The sequence below is a fragment of the Salmo salar genome, chromosome ssa17 (genome assembly GCF_905237065.1).
Source record: "Salmo salar chromosome ssa17, Ssal_v3.1, whole genome shotgun sequence".
Classification (NCBI taxonomy): Eukaryota; Metazoa; Chordata; class Actinopteri; order Salmoniformes; family Salmonidae; genus Salmo; species Salmo salar.
Window position 1 is genome coordinate 75,137,866 of NC_059458.1, and position 12,649 is coordinate 75,150,514.

General features: G+C 45.9%; 1 protein-coding gene across 9 annotated transcripts in view; it reads right to left on the reverse strand.

Annotated features, from left to right (window-relative positions):
* abcc9 (ATP-binding cassette, sub-family C (CFTR/MRP), member 9) overlaps positions 1 to 12,649 on the reverse strand; it is a 76,650-nt gene that overhangs the window by 45,185 nt on the left and 18,816 nt on the right. For all 9 annotated transcript variants that reach the window (XM_045700150.1, XM_045700153.1, XM_045700152.1 and 6 more), the window contains 4 exons: positions 4,854 to 5,018; positions 4,104 to 4,259; positions 1,875 to 2,009; positions 1,450 to 1,612 (listed from right to left, as the gene is read on the reverse strand). In XM_045700150.1, the coding sequence (XP_045556106.1) occupies positions 1,450 to 1,612; positions 1,875 to 2,009; positions 4,104 to 4,259; positions 4,854 to 5,018 (619 nt within the window). The remainder of the gene's footprint in view (positions 1 to 1,449; positions 1,613 to 1,874; positions 2,010 to 4,103; positions 4,260 to 4,853; positions 5,019 to 12,649) is intronic.

Sequence of the window (12,649 nt, forward strand, 5' to 3'; positions counted from 1 at the left end):
GAGGGCCAAGGTGTGCGTGTGTCTCACTAGACATGGAGGTGTAGAGGGCGAAGGTGTGTGTGTCTCACTAGACATGGAGGTGTAGAGGGCCAAGGTGTGTGTGTCTCACTAGACATGGAGGTGTAGAGGGCGAAGGTGTGTGTGTGTCACTAGACATGGAGGTGTAGAGGGCCAAGGTGTGTGTGTCTCACTAGACATGGAGGTGTAGAGGGCGAAGGTGTGTGTGTCTCACTAGACATGGAGGTGTAGAGGGCCAAGGTGTGTGTGTCTCACTAGACATGGAGGTGTAGAGGGCGAAGGTGTGTGTGTGTCTCACTAGACATGGAGGTGTAGAGGGCGAAGGTGTGTGTGTCTCACTAGACATGGAGGTGTAGAGGGCCAAGGTGTGTGTGTCTCACTAGACATGGAGGTGTAGAGGGCCAAGGTGTGTGTGTCTCACTAGACATGGAGGTGTAGAGGGCGAAGGTGTGTGTGTCTCACTAGACATGGAGGTGTAGAGGGCGAAGGTGTGTGTGTGTCTCACTACACATGGAGGTCTAGAGGGCGAAGGTGTGTGTGTGTGTCTCACTAGACATGGAGGTGTAGAGGGCCAAGGTGTGTGTGTCTCACTAGACATGGAGGTGTAGAGGGCCAAGGTGTGTGTGTGTCTCACTAGACATGGAGGTGTAGAGGGCGAAGGTGTGTGTGTGTCTCACTAGACATGGAGGTGTAGAGGGCCAAGGTGTGTGTGTGTGTCTCACTAGACATGGAGGTGTAGAGGGCCAAGGTGTGTGTGTCTCACTAGACATGGAGGTGTAGAGGGCGAAGGTGTGCGTGTGTCTCACTAGACATGGAGGTGTAGAGGGCGAAGGTGTGTGTGTCTCACTAGACATGGAGGTGTAGAGGGCGAAGGTGTGTGTGTCTCACTAGACATGGAGGTGTAGAGGGCGAAGGTGTGTGTGTCTCACTAGACATGGAGGTGTAGAGGTTGATGGTGTGTGTGTCTCACTAGACATGGAGGTGTAGAGGGCCAAGGTGTGTGTGTCTCACTAGACATGGAGGTGTAGAGGGCCAAGGTGTGTGTGTCTCACTAGACATGGAGGTGTAGAGGGCGAAGGTGTGTGTGTGTCTCACTAGACATGGAGGTATAGAGGGCGAAGGTGTGTGTGTCTCACTAGACATGGAGGTGTAGAGGGCGAAGGTGTGTGTGTGTCTCACTAGACATGGAGGTATAGAGGGCGAAGGTGTGTGTGTCTCACTAGACATGGAGGTGTAGAGGGCGAAGGTGTGTGTGTCTCACTAGACATGGAGGTATAGAGGGCGAAGGTGTGTGTGTCTCACTAGACATGGAGGTGTAGAGGGCGAAGGTGTGTGTGTGTCTCACTAGACATGGAGGTGTAGAGGGCGAAGGTGTGTGTGTGTCTCACTAGACATGGAGGTGTAGAGGGCGAAGGTGTGTGTGTGTCTCACTAGACATGGAAGTGTAGAGGGCGAAGGTGCGGAGGCTGGTGAGCTCCTTGCCCCTGGTATCTTCTACACTGTCACAGAAGATGTTCTCCCAGGCGTACAGCTTCAGCAGCTTGATCCCCTTCAGAATCTCTGTGGTCTTCTTCAGACGCTCCGTAGACTGGTCCTGTCAGAAGAGGGTGATTCCTTAGTGAAGATTTAAACTACAAAATAATATGAATATTTTCTCATTTCAACTGTTTTTAAAGGCTATTGTTTCCTTATCATATACATATACAGAAAATAACTGAAATCACTCAAATGTAGGCTATTTATTCATGGTAAAGCTTGCAGGTTCATATCTAAAGTGACAGTGAAACTACGATCTAAGGGATTGGTGCAGGCAGTGTTCAACCTGAGTGGCTCAACGTGAACAGAGGGTGACTCACCAGGGTGCTCTTCTGGGTGTCAGCCAGCTTGGTAGCGATCAGGTATTGGACTGGAGCCAGCAGCACGATGACTGAAGCTCCAATCAGAGCACTGGTTCCCAGCAGGTAGTACAGCAGGATCACGCCCATCACAATCTGAGCAGGAACACAACACAAAGATATGAGGGAGTTATTGGGGAGTTATTAAGGATATATTAGTGATACATTAGGGAGTTATTAGGGAGTTATTGGGGAGTTATGAGGGATACATTAGGGATATATTAGAGATATATTAGTGAGATATTGGGGAGTTATTAGGGATATATTAGGGAGTTATTAGGGAGTTATTAGAGAGTTATGAGGGCGATATTAGGGATATATTAGGGAGTTATGAGGGATATATTAGGGATATATTAGGGATATATTAGGGAGGGATATATTAGGGATATGTTAGGGATATATTAGGGAGGTATGAGGGCGATAGTAGGGAGTTATTAGGGAGTTATTGGGGATATTAGGGAGTTATTAGGGATATATTAGGGACTTATGAGGGATATATTAGGGATATATTTGGGAGGTATAAGTGCGATATTAGGGGGTTATTAGGGAGTTATTAGGGAGTTATTGGGGATATTAGGGAGTTATTAGGGATATATTAGGGATATATTAGGGCTATATTAGGGATGTATTAGTGATATATTAGTGATATATTAGGGATATATTATTGATGCACAATATTACGGTCATATTGGTACTGGCAGATAATGGCTTAAAAAATACATACTTGTTAACCCATATTCTGGAACAAAATCATGCTTTGGCGTCCAATTTAAGATCAGGTTGTTGGCCGGATCATACATAGAGGCTATGTCCAGCTAGATTGTATCTTAACAGCATGGCCCCACCTGCACTTACAGTTGAAGTCGGAAGTTTACATACACCTTAGCCAAATACATTTAAACTCAGTTTTTCAAAATTCCTGACATTTAATCCTTGTAAAAATTCCCTGTTTTAGGTCAGTTAGGATCACCACTTCATTTTAATTTGTGAAGTGGACCAGTCCGTCCTGCAGCGAAGCACCCCCACAACATGATGCTGCCACCCCCGTGCTTCACGGTTGGGATGGTGTTCTTCGGCTTGCAAACCTCCCCCTTTTTCCTCCAAACATAACGATGGTCATTATGGCCAAACAGTTCTATTTTTGTTTCATCAGACCAGAGGACATTTCTCCAAAAAGTACTATTTTTGTCCCCATGTGCAGTTGCAAACCGTAGTCTGGCTTTTTTATGGCAGTTTTGGAGCAGTGGCTTCTTCCTTGCTGAGTGGCCTTTCAGGTTATGTCGATATAGGACTCGTTTTACTGTGGATATAGATACTTTTGTATCTGTTTCCTCCAGCATCTTCACAAGGTCCTTTGCTGTTGTTCTGGATTGATTTGCACTTTTCACACCAAAGTACGTTCATCTGTAGAGGCTGCGTGGTCCCATGGTGTTTATACTTGCGTAATATTGTTTGTACAGATGAACGTGGTATCTTCAGGCGTTTGGAAATTGCTCCCAAGGATGAACCAGACTTGTGGAGGTCTACAATTGGCTTGTAGAGGTCTTAGCTTATTTCTTTAGATTAAGATTTAGTTTTTTGATGATGTTGCATTTTAGCTAACCCTAACCCTTTTCCTAACCTTAACCTAATTCTCCTAACCTGATACGTTAATTATTCTAACCTACTGCGTAAATTCTCCTAACCTGCTACGAAAAGTACATTTCTGTCACGACTCCCGCCGAAGTCGGCTCCTCTCCTTGTTCGGGCGGCGCTCGGCGGTCGACGTCACCGGTCTTCTAGCCATCGCCGCTCCACCTTTCATTTTCCATTTGTTTTGTCTTGTTTTTCCGCACACCTGTTTCACATCCCCTCATCACTCTAGGTGTATATTTTCCTCTGTTCCCCCCATGTCTGTGTGTGTAATTGTTCGTTACGTGTCATGTGTGGCGCTTTATGCTGGTTTTTCGCCGGGTCTTGTTTGGAACCTGTGGTATTGTATGCTGTACATTATTTGTGTGACGAGTGCGCTATTCGCTTTTGCCTTTGGCGGGAGTGTCGTTACGCAGTTGCGTCCAACTGTTTTCCTTCTGCCAAATAAAGTGTGCCTGTTCACTCATCTCTGCTCTCCTGCATCTGACTTCAGTTAACCAGTTGCACACACTGTTGACAATTTCGACATAAGCTGAATTCTATCTAGTCAAAACCCACCTGCACTGGCATGGCCCAGAGGTTGGGACACAGGAAGAGGAACCACATGAGCTGGTTGGTTTCTATGGCAACCAGGTTGTTGATCTGGCCCAGGGTCATTTCTCCCATGGACATGTTAGAGGTGGATAGACGAAGGATCTTGTTGTAGATCATCGCCTAGGAAACGGACAGGACAGAGGACATTAGCAACCTACTAGATACAGTACATTCACTTCTGTGACTGTCTACGGCTGTCCTGATTCTCCACCTCTGTGACTGTCTACGGCTGTCCCGATTCTCTACCTCTGTGACTGTCTACGGCTGTCCCGATTCTCCACCTCTGTGACTGTCTACGGCTGTCCCGATTCTCCACCTCTGTGACTGTCTACGGCTGTCCCGATTCTCCACCTCTGTGACTGTCTACGGCTGTCCCGATTCTCCACCTCTGTGACCGTCTACGGCTGTCCTGATTCTCCACCTCTGTGACTGTCTACGGCTGTCCCGATTCTCCACCTCTGTGACCGTCTATGGCTGTCCAGATTCTCCACTTCTGTTACTGTTTACGGCTGTCCCAATTCTCCACTTTATTTTTGTACCTCCCCACTCCCCGTCATGAATTGAACAATGGCGGAAACTCCCGTCAGCCAATGACTACACCAATCTAATGCTTTTAAATCTATGACAGAGACTGAACAAGTGAACACTTTGGGTAAAGGATGGAGAATCGGTAACGCAGTATCCTACAAATCCCAGAATCCTCCAGTCAGTCACCAGCAGGGCTCCACGGAGGTTGATGCCGGTCTCTATGGTGACATAGTAGGAGGCCTGTAGGAAGGTTCGCTGTAGCACCAGGGCCAGGAACAGCAGAACAGCCAGCACTGACGTATTCTGGAGCAGCTCGTTGGACGACATGAAGTAGACCTCAAAATAGGGGACCTGATAGACAGTCACACACACACACACACACACACACACACTGATAGTAGGTTAGAGCAGATGTAGGGGATGGTAAAAAGTAAGACCTGACACTACCCAGACCCCGTCACTACCCAGACCCCGTCACTACCCAGACCCCGTCACTACCCAGACCCCGTCACTACCCAGACCCCGTCACTACCCAGACCCGGTCACACACAGAAGGACAGAGAGTGAGAGAGTGTGAGATGAGTGAGGAATTTTCCATGTCACTCAGAAATGCACGCCTGCAGTACTTCAGCCTAAACTCTCTGTTCAGCCCTCTGACACGGGCACTGTGCACGATGCTCTACTTTAGAGAGACGTTCCTCTGTTCATCCCTCTAACATGATGCTCTACTTTAGAGAGAGACGTTCCTCTGTTCAGCCCTCTAACATGATGCTCTACTTTAGAGACATTCCTCTGTTCAGCCCTCTAACATGATGCTCTACTTTAGAGAGACGTTCCTCTGTTCAGCCCTCTAACATGATGCTCTACTTTAGAGAGACGTTCCTCTGTTCAGCCCTCTAACATGATGCTCTACTTTAGAGACGTTCCTCTGTTCAGCCCTCTAACATGATGCTCTACTTTAGAGAGACGTTCCTCTGTTCAGCCCTCTAACATGATGCTCTACTTTAGAGACATTCCTCTGTTCAGCCCTCTAACATGATGCTCTACTTTAGAGAGACGTTCCTCTGTTCAGCCCTCTAACATGATGCTCTACTTTAGAGAGAGACGTTCCTCTGTTCAGCCCTCTAACATGATGCTCTACTTTAGAGAGACGTTCCTCTGTTCAGCCCTCTAACATGATGCTCTACTTTAGAGAGACGTTCCTCTGTTCAGCCCTCTAACATGATGCTCTACTTTAGAGAGACGTTCCTCTGTTCAGCCCTCTAACATGATGCTCTACTTTAGAGAGACGTTCCTCTGTTCAGCCCTCTAACATGATGCTCTACTTTAGAGAGACGTTCCTCTGTTCAGCCCTCTAACATGATGCTCTACTTTAGAGAGACGTTCCTCTGTTCAGCCCTCTAACATGATGCTCTACTTTAGAGAGAGACGTTCCTCTGTTCAGCCCTCTAACATGATGCTCTACTTTAGAGAGACGTTCCTCTGTTCAGCCCTCTAACATGATGCTCTACTTTAGAGACATTCCTCTGTTCAGCCCTCTAACATGATGCTCTACTTTAGAGACGTTCCTCTGTTCAGCCCTCTAACATGATGCTCTACTTTAGAGAGACGTTCCTCTGTTCAGCCCTCTAACATGATGCTCTACTTTAGAGAGACGTTCCTCTGTTCAGCCCTCTAACATGATGCTCTACTTTAGAGATGTTCCTCTGTTCAGCCCTCTAACATGATGCTCTACTTTAGAGAGACGTTCCTCTGTTCAGCCCTCTAACATGATGCTCTACTTTAGAGAGACGTTCCTCTGTTCAGCCCTCTAACATGATGCTCTACTTTAGAGAGACGTTCCTCTGTTCAGCCCTCTAACATGATGCTCTACTTTAGAGAGACGTTCCTCTGTTCAGCCCTCTAACATGATGCTCTACTTTAGAGACGTTCCTCTGTTCAGCCCTCTAACATGATGCTCTACTTTAGAGAGACGTTCCTCTGTTCATCCCTCTAACATGATGCTCTACTTTAGAGAGACGTTCCTCTGTTCAGCCCTCTAACATGATGCTCTACTTTAGAGACATTCCTCTGTTCAGCCCTTTAACATGATGCTCTACTTTAGAGAGACGTTCCTCTGTTCAGCCCTCTAACATGATGCTCTACTTTAGAGAGAGACGTTCCTCTGTTCAGCCCTCTAACATGATGCTCTACTTTAGAGAGACGTTCCTCTGTTCAGCCCTCTAACATGATGCTCTACTTTAGAGAGACGTTCCTCTGTTCAGCCCTCTAACATGATGCTCTACTTTAGAGAGACGTTCCTCTGTTCAGCCCTCTAACATGATGCTCTACTTTAGAGAGACGTTCCTCTGTTTAGCCCTCTAACATGATGCTCTACTTTAGAGAGACGTTCCTCTGTTCAGCCCTCTAACATGATGCTCTACTTTAGAGAGACGTTCCTCTGTTCAGCCCTCTAACATGATGCTCTACTTTAGAGAGAGACGTTCCTCTGTTCAGCCCTCTAACATGATGCTCTACTTTAGAGAGACGTTCCTCTGTTCAGCCCTCTAACATGATGCTCTACTTTAGAGACATTCCTCTGTTCAGCCCTCTAACATGATGCTCTACTTTAGAGACGTTCCTCTGTTCAGCCCTCTAACATGATGCTCTACTTTAGAGAGACGTTCCTCTGTTCAGCCCTCTAACATGATGCTCTACTTTAGAGAGACGTTCCTCTGTTCAGCCCTCTAACATGATGCTCTACTTTAGAGATGTTCCTCTGTTCAGCCCTCTAACATGATGCTCTACTTTAGAGAGACGTTCCTCTGTTCAGCCCTCTAACATGATGCTCTACTTTAGAGAGACGTTCCTCTGTTCAGCCCTCTAACATGATGCTCTACTTTAGAGAGACGTTCCTCTGTTCATCCCTCTAACATGATGCTCTACTTTAGAGAGATGTTCCTCTGTTCAGCCCTCTAACATGATGCTCTACTTCAGAGACGTTCCTCTGTTCAGCCCTCTAACATGATGCTCTACTTTAGAGACATTCCTCTGTTCAGCCCTCTAACATGATGCTCTACTTTAGAGAGACGTTCCTCTGTTCATCCCTCTAACATGATGCTCTACTTTAGAGAGACGTTCCTCTGTTCAGCCCTCTAACATGATGCTCTACTTTAGAGATGTTCCTCTGTTCAGCCTTCTAACATGATGCTCTACTTTAGAGATGTTCCTCTGTTCATCCCTCTAACATGATGCTCTACTTTAGAGAGATGTTCCTCTGTTCAGCCCTCTAACATGATGCTCTACTTTAGAGACGTTCCTCTGTTCAGCCCTCTAACATGATGCTCTACTTTAGAGAGACGTTCCTCTGTTCAGCCCTCTAACATGATGCTCTACTTTAGAGAGACGTTCCTCTGTTCAGCCCTCTAACATGATGATCTACTTTAGAGAGATGTTCCTCTGTTCAGCCCTCTAACATGATGCTCTACTTTAGAGAGACGTTCCTCTGTTCAGCCCTCTAACATGATGCTCTACTTTAGAGAAGTTCCTCTGTTCATCCCTCTAACATGATGCTCTACTTTAGAGAGATGTTCCTCTGTTCAGCCCTCTAACATGATGCTCTACTTTAGAGACGTTCCTCTGTTCAGCCCTCTAACATGATGCTCTACTTTAGAGAGACGTTCCTCTGTTCAGCCCTCTAACATGATGCTCTACTTTAGAGAGACGTTCCTCTGTTCAGCCCTCTAACATGATGATCTACTTTAGAGAGATGTTCCTCTGTTCAGCCCTCTAACATGATGCTCTACTTTAGAGAGACGTTCCTCTGTTCAGCCCTCTAACATGATGCTCTACTTTAGAGAAGTTCCTCTGTTCATCCCTCTAACATGATGCTCTACTTTAGAGATGTTCCTCTGTTCAGCCCTCTAACATGATGCTCTACTTTAGAGACGTTCCTCTGTTCAGCCCTCTAACATGATGCTCTACTTTAGAGAGACGTTCCTCTGTTCAGCCCTCTAACATGATGCTCTACTTTAGAGACATTCCTCTGTTCAGCCCTCTAACATGATGCTCTACTTTAGAGAGACGTTCCTCTGTTCAGCCCTCTAACATGATGCTCTACTTTAGAGAGACGTTCCTCTGTTCAGCCCTCTAACATGATGCTCTACTTTAGAGAGATGTTCCTCTGTTCAGCCCTCTAACATGATGCTCTACTTTAGAGACGTTCCTCTGTTCATCCCTCTAACATGATGCTCTACTTTAGAGACGTTCCTCTGTTCAGCCCTCTAACATGATGCTCTACTTTAGAGACATTCCTCTGTTCAGCCCTCTAACATGATGCTCTACTTTAGAGAGACGTTCCTCTGTTCAGCCCTCTAACAGGATGCTCTACTTTAGAGAGATGTTCCTCTGTTCAGCCCTCTAACATGATGCTCTACTTTAGAGAAAAGTTCCTCTGTTCAGCCCTCTAACATGATGCTCTACTTTAGAGAGATGTTCCTCTGTTCATCCCTCTAACATGATGCTCTACTTTAGAGAGATGTTCCTCTGTTCATCCCTCTAACATGATGCTCTACTTTAGAGAGACGTTCCTCTGTTCAGCCCTCTAACATGATGCTCTACTTTAGAGAGATGTTCCTCTGTTCAGCCCTCTAACATGATGCTCTACTTTAGAGAGATGTTCCTCTGTTCATCCCTCTAACATGATGCTCTACTTTAGAGACGTTCCTCTGTTCAGCCCTCTAACATGATGCTCTACTTTAGAGAGACGTTCCTCTGTTCAGCCCTCTAACATGATGCTCTACTTTAGAGAGACGTTCCTCTGTTCAGCCCTCTAACATGATGCTCTACTTTAGAGAGACGTTCCTCTGTTCAGCCCTCTAACATGATGCTCTACTTTAGAGAGACGTTCCTCTGTTCAGCCCTCTAACATGATGCTCTACTTTAGAGAGAGACGTTCCTCTGTTCAGCCCTCTAACATGATGCTCTACTTTAGAGAGACGTTCCTCTGTTCAGCCCTCTAACATGATGCTCTACTTTAGAGATGTTCCTCTGTTCAGCCCTCTAACATGATGCTCTACTTTAGAGAGACGTTCCTCTGTTCAGCCCTCTAACATGATGCTCTACTTTAGAGAGATGTTCCTCTGTTCAGCCCTCTAACATGATGCTCTACTTTAGAGAGACGTTCCTCTGTTCAGCCCTCTAACATGATGCTCTACTTTAGAGAGACGTTCCTCTGTTCAGCCCTCTAACATGATGCTCTACTTTAGAGAGACGTTCCTCTGTTCAGCCCTCTAACATGATGCTCTACTTTAGAGACGTTCCTCTGTTCAGCCCTCTAACATGATGCTCTACTTTAGAGAGACGTTCCTCTGTTCAGCCCTCTAACATGATGCTCTACTTTAGAGAGACGTTCCTCTGTTCAGCCCTCTAACATGATGCTCTACTTTAGAGACGTTCCTCTGTTCAGCCCTCTAACATGATGCTCTACTTTAGAGAGACGTTCCTCTGTTCAGCCCTCTAACATGATGCTCTACTTTAGAGAGAGACGTTCCTCTGTTCATCCCTCTAACATGATGCTCTACTTTAGAGAGACGTTCCTCTGTTCAGCCCTCTAACATGATGCTCTACTTTAGAGAGACGTTCCTCTGTTCAGCCCTCTAACATGATGCTCTACTTTAGAGAGACGTTCCTCTGTTCAGCCCTCTAACATGATGCTCTACTTTAGAGAGAAGTTCCTCTGTTCAGCCCTCTAACATGATGCTCTACTTTAGAGAGACGTTCCTCTGTTCAGCCCTCTAACATGATGCTCTACTTTAGAGACGTTCCTCTGTTCAGCCCTCTAACATGATGCTCTACTTTAGAGAGACGTTCCTCTGTTCATCCCTCTAACATGATGCTCTACTTTAGAGAGACGTTCCTCTGTTCAGCCCTCTAACATGATGCTCTACTTTAGAGACATTCCTCTGTTCAGCCCTCTAACATGATGCTCTACTTTAGAGAGACGTTCCTCTGTTCAGCCCTCTAACATGATGCTCTACTTTAGAGAGAGACGTTCCTCTGTTCAGCCCTCTAACATGATGCTCTACTTTAGAGAGATGTTCCTCTGTTCAGCCCTCTAACATGATGCTCTACTTTAGAGAGACGTTCCTCTGTTCAGCCCTCTAACATGATGCTCTACTTTAGAGAGACGTTCCTCTGTTCAGCCCTCTAACATGATGCTCTACTTTAGAGAGACGTTCCTCTGTTCAGCCCTCTAACATGATGCTCTACTTTAGAGAGACGTTCCTCTGTTCAGCCCTCTAACATGATGCTCTACTTTAGAGAGACGTTCCTCTGTTCAGCCCTCTAACATGATGCTCTACTTTAGAGAGAGACGTTCCTCTGTTCAGCCCTCTAACATGATGCTCTACTTTAGAGAGACGTTCCTCTGTTCAGCCCTCTAACATGATGCTCTACTTTAGAGACATTCCTCTGTTCAGCCCTCTAACATGATGCTCTACTTTAGAGACGTTCCTCTGTTCAGCCCTCTAACATGATGCTCTACTTTAGAGAGACGTTCCTCTGTTCAGCCCTCTAACATGATGCTCTACTTTAGAGAGACGTTCCTCTGTTCAGCCCTCTAACATGATGCTCTACTTTAGAGATGTTCCTCTGTTCAGCCCTCTAACATGATGCTCTACTTTAGAGAGACGTTCCTCTGTTCAGCCCTCTAACATGATGCTCTACTTTAGAGAGACGTTCCTCTGTTCAGCCCTCTAACATGATGCTCTACTTTAGAGAGACGTTCCTCTGTTCATCCCTCTAACATGATGCTCTACTTTAGAGAGATGTTCCTCTGTTCAGCCCTCTAACATGATGCTCTACTTCAGAGACGTTCCTCTGTTCAGCCCTCTAACATGATGCTCTACTTTAGAGACATTCCTCTGTTCAGCCCTCTAACATGATGCTCTACTTTAGAGACGTTCCTCTGTTCATCCCTCTAACATGATGCTCTACTTTAGAGAGACGTTCCTCTGTTCAGCCCTCTAACAGGATGCTCTACTTTAGAGAGATGTTCCTCTGTTCAGCCCTCTAACATGATGCTCTACTTTAGAGAGACGTTCCTCTGTTCATCCCTCTAACATGATGCTCTACTTTAGAGAGATGTTCCTCTGTTCAGCCCTCTAACATGATGCTCTACTTTAGAGACGTTCCTCTGTTCAGCCCTCTAACATGATGCTCTACTTTAGAGAGACGTTCCTCTGTTCAGCCCTCTAACATGATGCTCTACTTTAGAGAGACGTTCCTCTGTTCAGCCCTCTAACATGATGCTCTACTTTAGAGAGACGTTCCTCTGTTCAGCCCTCTAACATGATGCTCTACTTTAGAGAGACGTTCCTCTGTTCATCCCTCTAACATGATGCTCTACTTTAGAGAGATGTTCCTCTGTTCAGCCCTCTAACATGATGCTCTACTTCAGAGACGTTCCTCTGTTCAGCCATCTAACATGATGCTCTACTTTAGAGACATTCCTCTGTTCAGCCCTCTAACATGATGCTCTACTTTAGAGAGACGTTCCTCTGTTCATCCCTCTAACATGATGCTCTACTTTAGAGAGACGTTCCTCTGTTCAGCCCTCTAACATGATGCTCTACTTTAGAGATGTTCCTCTGTTCAGCCTTCTAACATGATGCTCTACTTTAGAGATGTTCCTCTGTTCATCCCTCTAACATGATGCTCTACTTTAGAGAGATGTTCCTCTGTTCAGCCCTCTAACATGATGCTCTACTTTAGAGACGTTCCTCTGTTCAGCCCTCTAACATGATGCTCTACTTTAGAGAGACGTTCCTCTGTTCAGCCCTCTAACATGATGCTCTACTTTAGAGAGACGTTCCTCTGTTCAGCCCTCTAACATGATGATCTACTTTAGAGAGATGTTCCTCTGTTCAGCCCTCTAACATGATGCTCTACTTTAGAGAGACGTTCCTCTGTTCAGCCCTCTAACATGATGCTCTACTTTAGAG